Source organism: Molothrus ater, chromosome 2 (genome assembly GCF_012460135.2).
Source record: "Molothrus ater isolate BHLD 08-10-18 breed brown headed cowbird chromosome 2, BPBGC_Mater_1.1, whole genome shotgun sequence".
Classification (NCBI taxonomy): Eukaryota; Metazoa; Chordata; class Aves; order Passeriformes; family Icteridae; genus Molothrus; species Molothrus ater.
This window is the reverse complement of record NC_050479.2, coordinates 81,793,958-81,814,963: the sequence shown is the minus strand read 5'-3', so window position 1 is coordinate 81,814,963 and position 21,006 is coordinate 81,793,958. Positions and strand designations below refer to the sequence as shown.

The 21,006-nt window shown below is 38.0% G+C and overlaps 1 protein-coding gene across 1 annotated transcript in view; it reads left to right on the top strand.

Moving 5' to 3' along the window:
• TMEM135 (transmembrane protein 135) overlaps window positions 1–21,006 on the top strand; it is a 156,625-nt gene that overhangs the window by 132,775 nt on the left and 2,844 nt on the right. Inside the window, exons 7-14 of the mRNA XM_036388077.2 lie at window positions 5,447–5,488; window positions 6,765–6,911; window positions 9,067–9,136; window positions 13,030–13,197; window positions 15,843–15,906; window positions 16,600–16,676; window positions 18,247–18,345; window positions 19,822–19,889. Coding sequence (XP_036243970.1) covers window positions 5,447–5,488; window positions 6,765–6,911; window positions 9,067–9,136; window positions 13,030–13,197; window positions 15,843–15,906; window positions 16,600–16,676; window positions 18,247–18,345; window positions 19,822–19,889 — 735 coding nt within the window. The remainder of the gene's footprint in view (window positions 1–5,446; window positions 5,489–6,764; window positions 6,912–9,066; window positions 9,137–13,029; window positions 13,198–15,842; window positions 15,907–16,599; window positions 16,677–18,246; window positions 18,346–19,821; window positions 19,890–21,006) is intronic.

Sequence of the window (21,006 nt, the reverse complement as noted above, 5' to 3'; positions counted from 1 at the left end):
ATATGATTTTATATTCACTGCATGTAATTTTTGCAAAACCATGGCCTTTTCAAAAGATCATTTTATACTTCAGGCACAACTAAAAGAAATGCCATGGATACATTTTTTAGTGTTTTAGTTAAACATGCATAAGTTAGCTATCTGATTTGGAAGCACAAGTTATGAGACTTCTGACTGAATTTTGATCCTGGTTACATTTGCACATTTAAAAGTTTGAAGTATAATTTTTATAAACTACAACTCCTCTGATTTCAATTGTTTTTAATGGGATTTCTGACATGTTTTCCAAAAGCTGCATGTTTCCCATGGGATAGGAGTTTAGATTTTTGGCTTATAATTGCACCTTATATTTTTTTCACAGTTCTGGCTTGAATAGGTAAGAGCTGTGTGTAAAAAATAGAAAGAAAATATATGTTTAATCTGTAAAAGCAGAAATTCAGACAAGAGATAATCTGGGTATGAATATTTTTTCCCATAAATTTACTTCTGGATTTCCTCAGTGCAATTTTTCTTAAGAAAGAGAAATGAGCTTTCGAGAATAACATTTGAAGGACAGTTGGGGGGAAATGTGTAAGAGCAGCTCAACTTGTAGGAAGAACGGGCAAAAGAGAAGATAGAAAAGGAAGAAGAGAAATAGATACAGAAGGCATCTCAGAAAAATAGCACGTGTTGCTGTTGACTTTTAGCACTGGGGAGAGAATGAGGAATGAAATATTTAACATCATGGAGTCCAGCTGAAAATCAGAAGGATGGAGATATAGTAACCTCTCTAAGCAACTTAAAACAGAAAATGCATTATCCTCTAGAGATCAGCATAGGTCACAAAATACCGTAGATAGCCTTTAATTCCTAAAAGCAAGGGATTTAATAGCAAGAGGTATAGCTGGCATGTTCAGACACAGTCACATTTCATCAGGATGATCTTCCCTTCTCCATAAAGAAGACACCTTAACGGGGAAACGTGGTCCCCCTGACCAGTCTTCACAGGCAAAGGTGCTGCAGTAAAATGCTAACACATGTCCTGTGCTTGAAGTATCTCCTTCCCACGTGGCCATAATGAGAGCTCTGCATGTAGGAGTTTCTAATTTACTCTTACCCTGAAGGATACTGTAAGCACTGCGGGGATGTTGTTAAACATGGCTTGTTGTTACTACTGTGAGCTGCTTTCTGCTTACCAGTTCTGTGGGTGAACAGTGACATTCCTTCAGAAGGTTTCTTGTGCAGTGTATATTTAGAGGAAATCTTGAGAAAAGCTATGACAGGACATACTAATAAAAAAACCCCAAAACAGACATACTAATAAAAACCCCCAAAATATAATTGTTGGCATCCAGGCTTGCAGTTCAGTGTGGGAATTTCTTCCCACAGGATGGAGGGAGAGTACAGTTAACTCATGCACAGCACCTCTATACATATACAAACATAATTACAGTTAGTTCATGTCTTGTTGGAAGTATAGTTTGTATCAAGCCTTGGCTCTATTCCACTTTTGCTGTTTTCTTTATGAAAAAATAAATGTGTGTGGCCGTAAGTTAAATGTATCTTATAAATATGCATGATTAAAATCAACCCTATTTGCTTATGTGCCAGAATAGTCCCAGCAGGGGAATTTTGAGAATCCAAATTTATTGCTTTGGCTCCTTGATTCTTCTGCTCCTTTGGCTCCAACCAAACACAAGCTCTGGCCAAACAAAAGCTGGAATGGAGTAGAGCATTTCTGCTGTGTGATCAGGTACATGGTGCCAGCAGGGACAGCTGGCAAAGTCACTGGCACTCTTGGCTTTGTACCAGGGACAGTTCCCATCTGATGGGAGAATGTAGCCAAATTATGCACCATTTAAATTACTGCTTGCTGGGCAGGAAACGGTGTTTCCCTCCTGCAGAATGGGATTTGGTCCCTGGGACATTCAGGGTGGTGGGAAACATAGAGCAGTAGAATGTTTTGGTTTGGAAGGAACCTTAATGATTGTCATGGGCCGGGACACCTTCCACTAGATGGGGTTTTTCAAAGGCCTGTCCAAGCTGGCCTTGAACGCTGCCAGGCATGGGGCATCCACAGTTTTTCTGGGCAACCTGTGCCTCATCACCCTCAGAGTGAAGAGTTTCTTCCTAATATCTAACCTGCCCCCTCAGTTTAAAGCCTGTCCTTGTCCTATCACTAGATGCCCTTGCAGAAGTGTAGGTGAGCTAGCGAGTCCCTCTGATGCCATACAACTCTTCAAGTTCAATAGTACCCTAAAAAAAACCCTTACAATTCACTATTTAGATTTTTCCCCTCTCAGGGTGTCTACAGTGCTGGGCACATGTAATGTATTGTGCTAGGCTCATTTGAAGCTTGAGTAGTTCGTGGGGGTCAGCAGCAGAGTGCAGGCTTTTTCACCCCTTGAGCAATGAAGCATTGAGTAAAAGTTATTATAACCAATTAGTGGTGGCATTATTATTACCAATTAGTGGCTGCATGAAGCAAATCATTACTCTTAGTTCAGTTATTAGCAGCCAGGTGTTTGTGAAACGTGCCATGTGCAGCCAGTGTTGTACCTCAGCAGTCACTGTGGAGGCCAGTCACTGAATTTGTGGTGTCTCTGCAAGGGGGTTGTCACACCCCCCCAAAAAAAGTGTGCTTGAAGTCAGTGTGTAGGGCTTTTTTGGTTGCTGCCAGTGTTGTGTACCTACTGAGTGAATAAAAAAACATCATTTCAATCTCTAGACCAGCATTCTGAAACCTTAAATATAGTGAATTCATTATTCATGGTGTAAAACAAAAAATTAGAGTTACAGCTTTGTCGTTGGTTGCCTCTTCATTCGTAAGAGCAAAATGGCCATGCCAGAGAAGGGGAGTTCCAGTACAAATTACTCTTGACTGCAAGTATTGTTTGTCTAGGACTCCTGTTTATAAAACTCTTAATAAACAATTTTCCCACACACCCATTAGTTTTGCAGAATGGTTTTACAGGAGACAATTTAGACAGCAAGCAATACTAATTATATTTTATTTAAAAGCTTAATTGCACTTTTTACTTTTTTAAAATTAAATAGGAAGTTAAGGAAGAAAAAATTCTAATTGTGTCTTTAGTGTCACTTCCTTACTCAACTACATATTTAACTTTGATGTATTTTTCAGGGAAATTCATAGCTGTAGCTCCAAATACACAGAACAACTAAAAAAATAAGAAAAGTAAGCATAGCTAATAAATTCCAATACACCAAGTACTTTCTGAATAGAAATGACTTTTCTGTGTAATTAGAATAGGCATTAGAAATATTTTTTTGTTTCTTGGAGGAAAAAATTAGGGGATTGGAGTGCTGTTTTCTCTTTTGGTGATTCAGATGTCTTCTGATTTTCAATATTAATGAAGAAAGGATTTGACATTTTCTTTGAGGTCAGTTTAAAGGAAATGAGTTGTAGGATAGCATCCATCAGGGTGCTTCGAGCACAGCTGGGCAGGGACATCTGGTGGTGCAGTAAAGGAATCATTGAACACTTGCAACTGGCAGTGCAGTTACATTGGAATAATTAAGGAGAAAACATAATTACAACCATACTGTGATTACTTTTCTGTTCTGATATTATTCTAGAAACACTTATGTGCATGTTTAGATTGCAGTCTGTGTATGGTTTTAATTTACTGGAAAAGTAGAAACTAAAGGCCTATTCATGAGCTGGCAGCTTGCAGGCATAATGTGTTGGACATCCTTCACTCAAAGGGCATTTAACTTACAGTCAGCTGCAGGTTTAAAATAAAACTTAGGAAACTGGACCGTGGTACTGTGGATGAAGTGGGGTATATATTAAACCTGTGCATTTGGACTCTGGACTTCTGCCACAGTCATTTACTGTGGTCTCTGAGCTAAGCTGATTTTTTCAGTCCATCATTTAGTTTTTAACCCATTTTTGAGTCCATGGTTCTGTAAAAGTGCTGTGACAGTTTCAGCTTCTGAATCGTATGTATGTATAAAGAATCACAATTAAAATTACTAAGTGTCTTTGGTTTCAAAGTTCTATGTTAATTAAAGATACAATGAGCAATTTTATTTTTATGTATTTACCTTGAACCCCTATACATCATAAAATATGTCACCAACATTTTAACTGCAATCATTTTAAAAGACAAACTCTTTGCAATGATTTTTTTGGTGCTGTGTGTAACTGTGCACATGCTGACAAAACCAAGTCCTTGGAAACATATGCATTGAAGGTCGTAACCTTGGAAAGAATTTCCCAGGAGTGTTTAGTGCTGTGATGTCTTACCAGCTCTGCACCAGGCACTCCCCTGCCAGGACAAAGCAAGACTTTCTTCATTTGTGAACATCTTTGATTTGATGTTTTTCCTGCTGTTTGCGTGTATCCAACCATTGGTAGTACATGTTGACACTTGCATGGAACCTTTTGGGAGATGGTGTCACCTGCTCTTGAACGGTGTGGGCACAGCACTTCCAGGGACAATGTCGTCTCTGCAGGTGGAAGGCAAAGGGTTGTCATCAGCTGCTTCTGTTTACAAAGCTTTTGTGACTGCTGTCCTGCCTTCCCTCAGAGTAGGGTTTCTCTTGAAATGGTGGTGTTGATAAGTTACTAGTTTGTGCTTTGTGTACTGTGTCAGGAATGCATTTTTACCATCACGTATTCCCCATACAATTCTACAAAAAGAAAAGGAGAGAAAACACAAATAGCTCCTCTCTCCTGTGCTATCAACATGGTTTTTCAGGAGGAATCAGTAGCAGCTGCAAGCTTCAGCTCCTTTCATTGTATCCTGGACAGGAAAAAAAAGTCAATAACCCAAATCTTCCACAGCCAAATATGGACTCCTTGCTGTGGTCATTCTTCAAAAAAGGAACCCTATAGTTGGTAAGAGCAGATATGTATTATATATATATACATACTATCAAGCTCAGAATCAGAGCAACCACTGACTGTATAATTTAAAAACTGGGACTTTCAGATTAAGAGTCTTCTTAAAGTAAGAAGCTGCAGAGATCAGCACTTTGCAAAGTACAACAGTTTATCTCAAAGTCAGAGAAGCTATTCCCTGCAGCTTTTCACAAGAGGGTGGGTGTTTCATTGAGATCCAACCCTCCTTTCTCTCCTTGCAGTAAAACTTCTCTTTTGTTAAACTCATCATGACTACTTTTCCATAAAGCAACAGTTCTTTGTCATCTTGCATTGTTGCCCTAGTGGTTCTGTTACCATCCTTTAAAAAATTCTCCACTCTTGGTTTGGATAAAAAAGAGAAGCACTGGCATTTGATGCTGTGTCCTTTGTTTCAGAGATGTCCCAAGGCTGTGGTGACAACTGGGAATCAAGGATAACCACAGAGTTGTTGCAAACGTGCTGTTTTTTGTTAATGAAAAGCTGGTGTTCCTCCACAGCCCCTCTATGCCATATGTAATCTGTAACACTTTATATTGCCAGCAGCCCATTATAGAGAAATCTTTTGGTTTTGTCTTTCAGGTGCAAAGATGGCTTGAAAGGATTTACATATTCTGCACTAAAGTAAGTAAAGTTTCTGTGACTATGTAAGACAAGATTTTGAGGAATCATGCGCAGTGGCAGTTGCATTGTAAGAAAAGATTATTCCTAAGAAAAATCATGCTGCTCTAAAATTTGTCCAACTTTTGGGTATACAACATATTTTGAAGAAGGCATAATCATAGAATCATTTGCGTTAGAAAAGACTTCTAAGATCATCCAGTCCAACCTTTAACCCAACACTGCCAGGTCCACCACTAAACCATGTCCCCAAATGCCACATCTACATGTCTTTTAAACACATCTACTACTTTTAAATACTTTTACGTACTTCCAGGGACAGTGGCTCCACCACTTCCTTGGCAATCTGTTCCAATGCTGGACAATCGTTTCAGTGAAGAAATTTTTCTAATATCCAATCTAAACCTCCTCTGGTGTAGCTTGAGGCAGTTTCCACTTTGTGTGCTAGCAAGAGAGAAATCCCTTCATATTTGTGGCTGTTGTTAAAGGAAACTCAGACATATGATTGCATGTTTTGGAAGGAGCACTTATCTTCTGTCTTTCTAAAACTGGGATTCATGATAACCCATGTTTTTCCTGGAAGCAAATGGCTGCTGTGTTTTTACCTGGATCTTATTTGCCGCATTACATAATGACAAAGTTTTTAGATCTTCTTTACCCTTGGCTAGACTGCCAAGACTGCCGAGGTACAGTGTAACTTGGATTATAGTGCATGGTTTTAGGAAACATTTTGCCATTGCGTCCTCCCTTGCCACTGATGCGCAGTAATTCTACATCTAAGATGAGACAATATCAACTTCTGGGTGAAGAAAAGAAGGCTGAAGATGAGACCAAGCAAAACAAAGTTAGTGGCTTCAGTGGGAGCAAAAACATTTTGAAGATTCTGCAAAATTGATGTTTTATAAAAATATTGTAGTAATTATCAACCTTTATGTAACCCCATTTTGCTGGAGAGAATTGAGATACTTCAAGTGCCTTTTTATATTCCTACTTAGTGCTCTTCCTTTGTCTGAGAGGTGGACTTCCCTATTGATGTTTTTGGTTTTAATTTTAAAAAATTCCCAGCATCAATTGTATCCTCTAGCTAAAGTATATCTTTAAATATATGTCAGTGGATTGATCTTCTCTAAAGAAGTATGAGGTTTGGCAGCTGTATAAAATGGGTTTTTACACACCTGAGAGTAACTTCAATCTGATCTAAGACTTAGGCTTATACAGGATTTCATGCATTTCTTTGAGTTATGTAATTGCTTTGTTCTGTTTTGCTTTTTTCTTTCAGGTTCATTGTAGGGAAAGAAGAAATTCCCACCCATTCTTTTTCACCTGAAGCAGCATTTTCAAAAACAGATAGAAAAATCAAGCATAGTGAAAAAGTATCACAGCCAATGAACATACTGGCACTAACAAAAAAGCTCATGGACAAAGTGTGAGTAAAAAAATCCAAAAGAAAACCAAAAAAAAAAATGGAATCATTGTTATATAGAGCACTTTACTGTCTGTTATGTTGTATTTGACAATGTTTTGTAATGCTTCTGCTTTGCATTTCAGTGTTTTTCTGTTTCATTTTTACTAGGTAGTTAATAGTGGCAAATGATGAACTCTGGTGAAAGCAAAACTTGAAGACCTGTATGAACTTGCAACATGCAGTTGTCTAACAAGGGAGAGCAAATTCAGCCCATGATGAGTGCAGGATGGTGTTGCTTTTTCTGCAGTTTTCAGCAAAATCAGTTCATGGCATAGTTCTGCTGGAACTAGTGGTACTATGAAGGAGAAAAATTGCACAGCAGTAGATCTTACTTATGTCACCATAAGTGACTATAACATAGTCTTTTGGGGGACCTACACCCCTGTATTGCATAAAGGAGAACTACCTAAAAAGAGGATTGATGGCACCTGGGCTGCCTCTGCTGTCTGGAGATAGGAAATTGCAAAGCAAAGAGTGAGTCTAAAACTCTTTTACACGAGGTCGGATCTAGACATCTGAAGTTAGGCAAGGTGGGTGTCCCCCTCTCTACAGGATCCAGTTCACTCTCTTTTATGAGCTTAAAGAAGGGAGAGCAGTGAGCTTTTCAGTCTGATATGTTCAGACTGAACATATAACTTACTTCTGCTATGACTGATTCCTCTGCTTCATGCACACTGGATACCACAGGGAGTCATGCATTTACAGGGAAGATGGAATAAAAAATGGGTTGGGGGTATATTCAGGTGACACCTGTGAATCTTCACTTCTGCTGACCTCTTCTAGAGCAGTTTTATGACCAAATCTCTACCTGCTCTCATGCAGGAGGGAGTCTTCCAAGTGCATTGTGTACTCAAAGTAGTGGTTTATTTTACTTGCTCAGATGATGAACAAACATGAATTGATCCCCATCACATGGTGACTTCCTATGATTTGCTGTGGGTTTTATTTGAAAAAGATGAGGGAAGTCATCAGTGTTTTTTCAGGCATGACTGTATTAGACAGCAAATACCTACAAGGAAAAGACACCTCCAGCCATAATCAAATGCTTTTACCTGAATTGCTTGTGCCTGTTTTGTCTTAAATATGTGTGACTCAGTTTGCTAGAGATAGTTCATTGCTCTTCTGTTGTTGGTTAAATACAAGGATTGAAGATGGAGAAGAACAATTTTTTTAAGGTTTTGAAACTCCCAACTCAGACATTCAGCAAACTTTCAATATGGAGGTTTTATGCTCTCACTGGTTTCTCTTCCATATGGTTCTTTTCAATATAATTGAGTCTAAATGCCTGTAACCTGATAACATTCTCATTACAATTTTGCTACATAAACTGACCTCACAGATGATTTATGGCCATTAGACTTTATAGTACACAATTCAAAACTTCCAAGATATTTGACATAGTATATAAATTGTGTAATTCATTTTACATTAAATCTTAAATACTTGGATATAGCAAAATATAATGTTCAGACCCAGTATGAATTACTTATTTTAATTCTACATAATGCAGGGCTAGAAACTGTACAATCCACACATCCCACCAGCCCAAGCCAGTCTGTTTTAAACACTCAAGGTCAAATTCTCAGTCCAAAGGAAGAGCTACATAAAAATCTACACTGCAGAAGAAATAGCCCAAAAGTGCAAGGCTTGTAATTGAGGGAAGGCTCACAGGGTGTGCATTAGCATGATCTGTATTGCCTTTCAGTGACCCTTACAGTGGTGTGAAAGATGAAAGGACACAGGCAACAGATGCTTGCTCAAATATCCTTCCAGAACCATGGAGCAGAGACAAACCAGGAGAGGTCACATCACTTCTCCTTGTTGACCACGGCAGAAAATTTGTTCTTTAATTTAGCATTTTATGTGTAGCATGGCAAGAGGTTGGATCCAAATAAGTGTGCAGACACTTTTTTCTTGGTGTACAACTAAAGTATTGTTAGTTTTTATTGTCCTTTTATGGCATCATAAAAGTTCACAGTGCCCTTCAGTGGGTAATGGGGAGAATGAGTGCTGGGCAAATAGCACTTTATGTATTTTTAGGCAAGAAAAATTTATGAAGTCTCCTGTTGCTGAAAACAGCTATGAGTTAATATGTGTTTCATTATGCTTTTTGCAGGTGCAAACATGGCCCAAGGCATAGATGCTGTAAACACTATGGAGATAATTGCATCTCATACTGTATTAAAGTAAGTGTAAAAAAAGTTGGATTGACAAACACTGGCAAAGAAGGGGTAAAAGTCAAGAAAAGCATATGCTTAGGAAGTGAGAAATGAGCCTGTTACTCATTCTTTTCTATTGAAAATGTGACAAGCCAGAAAACAGATTTTCTCAATTTAGGACGGGGTGGCGGTGAGGTTAAAGTTCTCTGGTCTTTCAGATTAGCTGTAGTGAATGAGTAACATAAAATGTGTGGGAAAAAATGGCCTAGCAAGCAAGGAACTTGTTTAACTATGTGATGCACTTCATGGCTGAGCCCACTTGTGAGTCCCCCCTAAATAAAGCACCTGGAATGTGCTGCTGTGGCAGGCAGCCCTGGTTCCCGTGCAGCTGCACGGCTCTGGAACGTCGCTGCTGGGCACCGGGTGCACTCCTCCAGTCGTTTATTTTAAGGGCTTGGGGTAATGAGAGATTGGTCACAGTTGCTACGCCCAGGAAGAGCTGTTTATCTCTGGTGGTATAATTCATCCTCCATTATTAATGTGATTGGTGCATTTTTTTTCAGAGAATTACTGTGCAGAAATTTGTATTAGCTGGCGTTGGGTTGGCACAGGTGGTACCACCTGCTATGCCTGTTTTGGGAGTTGGTAAGGCTCCAGAAGATCCCAATCCCTTAACAGTTGACCTGGTTTTATATATGGAGCAGCAAAAATGTATTTGAGTATCTTCAGATGCTTTTAATGCATATTACTTTCAAAAATAACTTTTTAAAATGTTAAAGGAACCCGAGGATGGGGAGGAAGGTGGATATTCAGGAATACACAACTTTTTCACTTATTGATTCAGCATAATTTTGTTTTGTTTTATATATCCTTAAATAGAATGAGGGAAGGAAAAAACCTAACTGATAATAAAGCTGAGTAAAGACTTGACATGACAAAAAGTAAATTTTAAAAATAAATTTTTATAAGGCTGTTCTCTCTTTAGAGAAGACAGTTGTGCATTTGAAATATATTTCATTCTTGGACCTGTTCTCTTCAGTATTTTGGTGTAAATTATTCATGACTACAATAACCTAGTGAGGAAGATATTGCTCAAGTGGCAGTCAGATCCTCCAATTTCCTGACTATTCTGTGACTTTTTATTTAAATTAAAACATGAGTGAAAAAAAAAATTATGTATTTATATTTTTAAAGATACAAAATTCTCAAAGTTCAGTTCTATGACTGTTCCTGGAGTTGATCAGTAACAACTGTCAGCTGACATGATTTGAGCATGTTTTTACAGTTCCTTTTCTGTAATGGAGCTGTCAAACCTGATAACGATGTGATGAGCTGCTTATTGCCAAAACTTCCCCTCAGTTTTCCCTTACCCTCGAACAAGTTTACTTTTCATTAATACATCTGTGCTTTAACTGCCGTTTGCATGCTCTTCTTCTCCTGCTTCACATTTAAATGCACATTAGCTCATTGACAGCATCATGGCTTTTACGTGATGTAACATTCAGTAGCGCCATACCACCTGAGTTCATTGACTTCCCTTCAAACTTTAAATACTTGAAATGCTTTGTTCTTGTAAGTGTCTGAAAAGAGCTGTGACAGAAGCAGTGGAACAATATTTTTCCTCTTTAGGATTTTGCTTGTTTACAGTGAGGAGCCATTAGCCAGCACTAGAAGTCCAGTTGTCAGTTTCTTCTGCTGGTGCTGCATACAGGACCAGATAACTCTCCAAATTTACTGGTGACTAGGGTGACCTCAAAGAAGGTTGTAGGATCATACAATGGTTTGAGTTGGAAGGGACCTTAAAGCATTCCAGCCCCGCTCCTATGGGGAGGGACACATTCCACTATACCAGGTTACTCAAAGCCCCATCCAAGCTGAGCTTGAGCAGTTCCAGGAATGGGGTATCCATGACTTCTCTGAGATAATTTTCTATGATTGTAGTTTCAAAGTTCTGTCTCATGAAGGAACATGGGCTACTCTATACCCAGAATAAACATTGAATATCTTAATTAATTGATTTTAACTATCTTAACTAATTCCTCATATATTGCAACAGGTTGACTGAATTTATGATATGTTTCTGAACTCTGTTTATATGCACATGTGCTTTTCTGAATTTGAGTTATAGCAAGTATCTTGAATGTATTAAGAAATTTGTTTCTCAAAAGCAGAAAGGTTTATTCAACAAATTCTGGGGATATGTCATTACACTGTGCTACTACTTCTGGCTGATCTGAGCTCCAACTCAAAATCTCTGTGGAGAAATGGCTCTTAGCAGAGTTTTCTTTGCTCACTTGTGTTTATTACAGTGCCCTGCATATGCTCTGCTGTGTACTACATCCATTTTTATTGGATGTCTTTTTATGGAAGATAAAGGTTACAATACTGTACATGGATTATAAGATATAATGCTTCCTGTGACTGTGAAAAACCACCTGTAGGTGTGATATGATTTCACCTGGTTGAAGTAATGAGCTAAATAGGGAGATTTTGCACAATACTTGGTATTTCATGGGCATCAACACTAAACCTCAGTCCTGTCATTCAGCGCTTCTAATTTGGTAACTAATAGGAATAAAATCAGGGATGTGTTTGAGGATTTAGCCAGTTGTAATTTAAATGTTTCTTCACCCCACTGAAGTCACCTTTGCTTGGTAAAAACATTAAACACGCCATTCTGTTGTTTCTTGTTTTGGGCTTTGTTCATCACTGCTGGGTTTAGGACATTTTCTCCTTTTTTTTTTTAATGGCATGAAGGAATGGAATTTTTTCAATCAAAAAAAATATGCTGTTATATTGTTGGATGACTTATTTTCTTCCACTTGATTCTCATAAACCACTTCTTGAGTAGCAAGAAGAATAATTGCTTCAGGAAGAGTTTATTACTGGATATAACCACAATAATTTTTTATGATCTTTATGATGCATTATAAAGTTCTTTAGGAGGCAAAAATGGTTTGAGTTTCTGAGTTTGAAAGGTTGCTCAGTCAAACCCTCTGCCAGATTTCCTTGTCACTGGAATTGTGTCCCTGTAATTGGTGCCTGCCTTATTTGCAGGTGAGTGCAGAAATGGTTTTCACATAAAGAATCTTCCAGACAAAAACTGGGTAAAATTTTTTCAGAATTATTTAAAAAGGTTCACCTTAGGGCAAGAATAATGGTAGGAAGCATTGGAGGAAGTTAGAAGAAACTGGGGAGAATAATTTGGAAAAAAAGTTGAATCTGGTTTTGTGTCTTATTAAAAAAGAAAACAGGTCCTTATCCAAGGTGGAATAGTAAGTAAATTCTTTGGAACCCATTTTATCCCTTCTCAGTAGCTCTGCTTAAGAAGTTCCTTCCAGTTTCTCCCTTTCCCTGCCTTGCTGCAGGCATCCCACGACCTCATGTTTGGCTGAGGAAAGGTCCGTGAGCATGTGCCAAGCCACCAGGGTTAACTTCTAATTCTCACACTTTCTGAATTTTATTTTTGGTGGACTTTTTCCTCCTTACTGTTTTCTTGAGACATTTGAGTACAGAAGCATTCATTTTTTTCCACTGCATTGCTTTCCTCTATAAACCTCTATAAACCCATATGCTGGTCAGTAAGCTAGAAATGAAGTCATCAGGATTATTGCAAAGGACAAAATTTTGGAGTAGAATAGAAGACTTTTTCTTGAGACCTTTCAGAAATTCACAGAAATTAAAGAAGAGTCAATTGTCTGTGATTTTACTGCATTTGCTATTTTACAGGGTAACTGGGAAAAAGAAAACTCTTGCGTTTGAAGGTGGGGGTAGAATACATTTATGTGTTTTACATATTACCTTCAGAGTGGGTTTTAAACTATTTGATGTCAAAAATAAAACCTTCTGTAGAAGCTTTGGCTTTTCCTTTTCCAGAATTTGTGGTTTCTTACCACAAGATCTCTATTTCTTTTCTCTAGGGCTTCATTAGGATGTTTAGCATTGGTTACCTGATCCAGTGTTGCCTTCGGATTCCTTCAACCTTCCGGCATCTGCTTACACAGCCATCACGGCTACTTTCCCTCTTCTACAACAAGGAAAATTTCCAGCTTGGAGCTTTTCTGGGATCTTTTGTCAGTATATACAAAGTAAGTTTGTAGCATACAGAAATGACAAATGCTCTGGTTTTTATTTCACTTTTCAAAATATCACAAAGAGCTAAAAAGTCAAGCTGCTTAATGGTACTGATGCTGTTTCCTACAGCATGTTACTGACAAATTTTATACTATTGCAGTAATCAAATTGTAAATAGACAGCTGTTCTTCAATTCTGTGTGTTTTTTCTGTAATTTCTAAATAAACCTGATGGATTTTGCAGCTTGTTTTCAAGATCAGGAGATAGAGAGTACTTCAGAGAAAGTGAATTCAGATTTCAGAGGGATTTGCTGCTACACAAAAGCATTTTCATGCAGGCACAAGTAGTGACTGCAGTAGCCTCTGTGTTGCCAGAGAAGCCATGTGCAGATTTTGTTGGTTCACATATCTGGAATTCTTACTTGACACTGAATAGCAGGAGACTGCAGAACATACAGCATGTATGAGGAGATATTGCACTTCCTGCTTGGAAGTGTATCCTTTCTACCCCATTATAAGATGACAGATTCTGAACTGATATGCATTCATACAGCATTGTTGGAATTAATCAATTTTTGTTTATTTATGCCAAAAGAGAATGTGGCAAAGGACCTGCCCTAATGCAGAGTAGCACTTTGGTGCAGTGCAGTGCTGAAGTGTCTTTTGCACTTTTGTATTCTTAATCACATGGCATTTTGCAGCTACCACTTTATTTGTTCTGCAAATTCAAGATCATGCTGTATTATTTCACGGTAAATGTTATTTACCTAAAAATAAAAAAGGAGGTCTTAAACATAAGTAAAACAGCACTTCACTTGATTGGTAATTAAATTGAGACAATAATTTGTAGGTTACAGAGGCTAAATTTTTTCATAGCAAAGTGCAAATGAGCTGTTCAGAGTTTACTTAAAAATTAATTTTTTTCTTACACTTTAAGAAAAAAACCTTTAGAGAAGAAAAGAAATTAAATTGCAAAAGCTAAAATTATTTTGATGTGTTTAAAAGCTTCAATTGAGAGGTGCAATTCAGCTCAGTGGATACTCATAAAATGAGGGTGACATATTCTGACCTTTTTTTACTATTTTTTAAGTATGTACTCAGCACTGGTGAGGCCACACCTTGTGTCCTGTGCTCAGTTCTGGGTCCCTCACTACAAGAAGGACATTGAGGGGCTGGAGCGTGTCCAGAGAAGGGAAATGCAGCTGGGGAAGGGTCTGGAGCACAAGTCTGGTGAGGAACAGCTGAGGGAGCTGGGAGTTTAGCCTGGAGAAAAGGAGGCTCAGGGGTGACCTTAGCACTCTCTACAACTGCCTGGAAGGAGGCTGCAGCCAGGTGTAGCTCAGTCCGCTCTCCCAGGTAGCGACAGGACAAGAGGAATTGGCCTCGAGTTGCCCAGGGGAGGTTTAGATTCGATAGTAGGAAATCTTCCTTCACTTAAAGGGTTGTCAGGCACTGCAAAAGGATGTCCAGGGAAGTGGTGGAATTGCCATCTCTGGAAGTGTTCAAAAGGTGTGTGGACTTGGCACTTGGGGATGTGGTTTAGTGGTGGACTTGGTGGACACTAGGTTAACAGTTGGAATCGATTTTAAATGCCCTTTCCAGGCTAAATGATCCTCCAATTCTATGATCTACTATATGTTATTGTTTGCATTTCATAACTTACACAAATTTCGGTTGCATTTTATTTTTCTTTCAGTCTAAATAGGCAAGTAGGGCAGCAAAAATTCTAGTCACTCAAAAAAATTGGACCATGGCAAAAAAAAATTAAATGCTTGGTGTGTTTTGGATCCCAGGGATATGCAGTTCTACTTTTTTAGATTAATGTGTTTTCCTAGTTCCGGAATTTATTGGATGCATGAAAAAAATCTCTGGAGGTTTGGTATGTAGTTGAAAAAGACCTTTATCATGGGAAAGAGTCTAGCAGGTACAGCAAATGAGGATGATATGAATTCAAGATTAGCTTTGGTATTAGATTGGAATTCAAATAAGATCAATTTGACTAATTAGATTAATTAGACAAATTTAATTTAATCTAACTCCAGTTTTGAAAGAAATGGCAGCAGTAAATTGTAAATTTAAGACACTGAATTGTTATGGGTACTATGTCCAGCTCTCTGGACTTTAGTATCACCAGTGCTTTTAAAAAGCTTGTTCTTCAGTTTTGTTGATTTCTTGTGGTTTTTTTGATGTAATTAGTGTTTTTTGATGTGGTAAAGATTACCTAATCAGACCTAACGTGTCTCAGTAATGAAAGTTTCTACAGCTCTTAAGAAATTACAATGGGATTTTACATTTCCCTTACAAGACTCAAAAAATGGGAAAGTTTGCCTGCTCACTTATCAAGTAAATTGCCTTTTATTGTAACAATCTTACCAAGACCAAGAAGACTACATTATCCCTGGAAGTGTTCAAGGCCAGGCTGGATGGGGCTCTGAGCAACCTGGTGTAGTGAAAGGTGTCTCAGCCTATGGGAGATGGAACGAGGTGATCTTTAAGGTCTCTTCCAACCCAAACCATTTTATGATTCTGTGATTATGGGTATTATCACACTACATTCTTAATTCATGCTGTGTGCTATATGACTAGCTTATAAGGAATACCTACAGTCTGTGTGTTATAAGAAATAAGTAGGGCTAAGCTTGCATTCTGTTCACCTGCAGGGTACAAGTTGCTTCCTGCGCTGGGTCCGAAACCTTGATGATGAGCTTCATGCACTTGTAGCTGGTGAGTCCATGGAAAGTTTGTGTTGTATGTGTTGGGACTCTGCAAGTATTCCTCTTGTCTGTCCTCCCATTCCATTTTCAGACTTCTGTGATGAAAATAGGACTTTGTTCCTATTCCTGTGTACATCAAGGTTGTGTCAAAGTGACAGTGATGTTTCAAGTAGTGTCAAGGAAAGAGTTGCAATTAAAATTGTAAGGCAAATTCAGTCAAATGTGGAGTTTATGGTCATCTCCAAGGACAGTATATTACGGTGTGCATAAATATAAACTTGTCCTTTAATTTGCAGCTGTAGACATGTGAGATGAAAGTACTCACTCTTCCGTATTCCACAGAATACACATTGAGCTCCACTGTGTCCAAAGAAAGATGCTTTTACCATGAAATGTGTAAATGAAGGGTGAGGCCCTTCCCTCATGTGCATCTGTCACATGTTGGAACCACAGAGATCTCTCATCCCATAGAAACCAGAGAAATTTGACAGTGTGCTCCTGAGTACAGATTTGTTTCAGCTTTCTGAGACTTTCTCTTTTTAGTGCTACAAACCATATTTGGGCAGCAAAAAAACATCACTGAACTGTGCTGTCTGTAGCAGCAGAAATAAATAGTCCTGTGCAGTGTTTGTTGGGCTGACACACAACAGTGACCTTAACAACGCAAACCACAACCTTAACAATGCTTTTCTAATTGTTACAGGGTGTCTAGCAGGAATTTCTATGATGTTTTACAAAAGTACAACTATCTCTATGTATCTGGTGTCTAAATTAGTAGAGGTAAGTTATTATCCTCCTAAAGGAGGTCTTCATTTCATCTATTTTTCAAGGCAGAAGAAAAGAAAATTAACGTCAGGGGTTTTATCAGGCAATTCCAGTAAAATACAAAGTTGTATGGTGATGATGTTTCACTACATGTGTGCCAAGAGGCAATGCTGCCATGTGGTCTCATGTCTTTCTTACTTTCTTTTCTTTGACTAATTTTAAATGTCCTTTCTCCACCGGTCTTCATGTATATTCTCCACAAAGTTTTTTAATCTCCTGACAACCCTTTGCTTTGTAGTTTTTGCAGATTTTTTAAATCAGAAAGTTCCAAGAATGTCTTTTCTGCCAGAAACATAAATCAGACCTAGTCTTTAATTGCAGATTTATTGCCAAAAGCTGCAGCTTAACTTCCTGCCTTTGTTCCCTTACTTTGGCATTCAACAGTCTAAGATAACTCAAAATAGCTTAGGTTTTGGTCTATAGCTGAAGTTGTTTGTCACTGTACTACAGCTGATTGAATTCCCAGCTTTGGAATGAACTTTGTTCTGATTACTATTCTTCAAGCTTGAATTATTTCTCTGAACTTGTTAAAATTAGGAGCCCAGGAAAAAAAATAGTTACAGAGTTTGGGTATGTTGATTATACTTTTCTAACCAGCATTTGATTTCTGACTGTGATTTTTCCAGAAAATTGAGACTTAGTCATGGTTAATTCCCCAACACCACCACTGGAATGAGTTGATAAGGTTCTTTCACAATGCATCATACCTGAATCACATATTTCTCCTGCAGAACTTGAAGGCCTTGTTCTCTAGTGATAATTATCCACCTCCATTACCAGAGCAGAATTGGTTTTAAAGAACATAAAAAGAAGAAACTTTTTTTTTTTTGTTACACATAAAATGAAATGTAAAAAGGGAAGATACTCTCTTCCTCCTCCTGGTTATCCCAGACCAACCTCTGAAGGCAGTTGGTCATATAAAGGCAAATCTGAGTTATCCATAATGACTTTTAGAACTCCAGTTGTAAAAAAACAGTATTATCTTGTATTGCTGATGCTTTTCTGTGGACTTTGAAACATCTTGGCTATGGTGAAATAAGAAAAGCACTATGTGTTCTTTCTTTTTTTTTTTTTTTTACTACTTTTATCATCTTATGCAAGCCAAGGGTAACTGACCAAAGAGGCGTGTGCTGCTTTGCAAGGTCAGGCTGTGCTCAGGAAAATAAACTGTACATGTTTTCTCAGAAAGTAAAGTATGTGATTTCAAGCTGTTTAAGAACAGTGAATATTCACTTTGTTTGAATAGTTATTGGATTGTTCTTTTGATTTTTTAAAATGAAGAATTTAACGGAGCAAACTTTCCCCTTTTTATGTTTAGGTTCTGTAACACCCAAGCTGTTGCTAGTCCTGTTCTGTGCAGTAATAGCTTCTTATTAGATTGATCTTGTGCAACATCTATAATCTATTTTAATCAACATCACATTTGTGGGCATGTAAAAAAATATAAGGTTGGCAGGGTTCTTTTTAAAAGGTAAAATAAAAAAGTAATTTTGTTGCATTCAACATTTTTTGTTTATTTTTATAGACTATATACTTCAAAGGCATTGAAGCAGGGAAGGTTCCTTATTTTCCTCATGCAGATAGCATCATCTATGCCATTTCTACATCGATATGCTTTCAGGCAGTAAGTATGTTCTCTAACACAGCATGAAATTCTTTACATCAAATGTTGAATGAAAAGAGGAGAACAGGGAGATAGTTCTGTAGAAAAGATGGTGAGATGTAGTGATTCACAGCATCGTGCTCCTGCATCCTGGGCCTCCTGCATCCTGGTTTTGAGTGTCACTGGGGGAAGGTCAATCCTAGGACTCAGTTTCTCCTTTGCTTACAGCTGAATACATTTTACAAAGCATTGAATTCTTTGGAAAGAATCTTAAATGCACTCACCCGGAAGATGAACATTAATGTATGAACTTCCATGAGCATGTGAAAGGACAGTTTTTCAAGTAGGCAAACAGTATAATACAATATTTTATGTTTTTTTTAAATCAACTGAAAGTTTCCACTCACTTAAATTAATATTGCCTAATTGAAAAAATCTGCAAAAGTAGTAAAAACACTGAAGTGCTCCATTTGACACAAGCAGTAGTACCATTTTTTGTACTTCTCAAGTTAGCTACATGCCTTGAACCTCAGTCCTTTTATTGTCTGCATCAGCTAGAAAATCAACTTTTCAGTGCTACCCAAATAGCTCTACTATTCTACTACATCTCACCATTTCTAAACCTTCTGCTGAAACATCCCTGCATGAACTACATATTCTCTGGACCTCCATAACTATTTATACTTTTTGTGCCCCCCGATAAAGAGAATATAAAATGACCCTAAAGCAATCTTCTGCAGTCTTGTGCTTAACAGGATGTTTAAGAGACACTCCTCCTCCTCATTCTTCCCATGTACTTGGGAATAGCTCTAAGTCTAGTATCAAAGTGAATTGATATTTTGGTGCTTGGGATGTGCCTGAAGGTCTCCAAAATACTCTTGACAGGGACAACTGTGTGAGACTAACAGACAAAAAATTCATGTGAGAAAAGAAGGGTTTTTTGGTTACTTAATAACTAATTGGAAAACTAATCTAAGACTAGAAACAAATTGCTAGATTTAGTAGGAAGAAGGAAGGAGAAATTAGAAAAAGGATCTAAGCTGAGATGTTTGTTATTCTCTATATTTCTAAGTGACCCAGAAAAGTAATGGAATAGAGAGAAGACATGGATTTTGAATGTATGACATTATTTAAGATAATGTAGCATGAAATATAAATATGACTACAAGAAATGGTGGATCACAAAATGCAGAATGGATAGGGGATTAAGTAGGAGATAAATTTGGCATCCACCAGTCCAGAGTCACGTACATAGGAATAATGATTGTTGTTGCTTTCTCTGCGATGAGATGTAAGTTAATTGTCACCAATGGTAAAATACTGTATTCTGGGAATATTTGTCTGTGCTGGTGGTGGTCAAACAAGCATTGAATTCGGCAGAGAGCAGTAAAAATGAGTTCCATAACAATCCTTTTGCTGATTTTGGCTACCTAATGTAGCAGATGAAGCTTTTGCCTGACACTGTCAGCTGTCTCTGACAGAATCCTCTCCTTGCAGGCTGTCATGGAAGTTCAGAACCTGAGACCTTCATACTGGAAATTTCTTTTACGACTAACAAGGGGCAGGTATGTACTCAGGGCTGTGTTCTGGCTTGTCTAAACCTGTCATTGATCACACTCAGCTTTCTGTGTTATTCACTGCCAGCAGCAGAGTGCTACAAGTACATGAGGGCTAACTTCCTGTGGATTTACTTTGCTTTTCAAGTGGTTTCCAGTACCCTTGAAGTTTTTTGCTGCTGGACTGACATTGCTGGGTTTAGTGTAATGACAGGAGCAGACTGCTCTAGTGAAGACTATTTAGCAGATGAGTATTTTACTAGAAGCCTTTTTAGCCCACCCTATGGAGGGTGGGATGCTTTCAAGTTCTATTGGAACATGAAGAATCCAGTAAACGACTGTTGAAGAAATCAGTATGTACAGTGATTGATAACACGGTATTACTATGGGTTTAAAAGCATTACTGGAAATGTCAGAATATCTCCTAAGAATACTTGAAAGTTTCAGTACTTTTTTTTAACTGTTTCAGTTGGGAAAGGGTTTTTTTTTTCTTGGAAAGCTAATGAAAAATTTTCACTGATCATAATCATAAATATGCACTGTAATATCATAGTGGATATTTTTCCTCTTTGCTGCAGGAATCTAAAAAACTTTCTTTTAAAAAGAGATCTTGCTGTAACTGACTTACAAAAATACAGTTTAGTGAAGTGTACACTGTTATACTGATGCTGTGTGTGGCAGGAACAAGGCATCCAAATCTTGATCAGTTTATGAATGGGGTTATAAAAGGTAATGTTTCTTGTGACAACGAGCTCTCCAGGCTGTAAAAATAGAAGTGAAATCAGAGGCCAGTCCCTGGAGCATGTTAAACCTACACTCCCTGTGGCACACACACAGCATACGAGGTGATTGAATACATTGCAAGATTTAGTGGGAAGCTTTCCTTGGGATGCCTGGAGGCAGTCCTCAGGCAGCCTCTAAGGCCATACAAACATGATACAGGAAATGATGTCAGCACAGATGTCCAATTTTGGCTGCATTTTTTCATTTTGTACTAATCCTAAGCTTGCCTTAATTGAAGGAGAGGAAGGAATACAAATTATATTCTGCTCATTTATTTTATCTGAAGTAAATCCCTCTAATAGTAATTTTGACACTCTCTCCATAAAGGCAATTTCTTTTGATA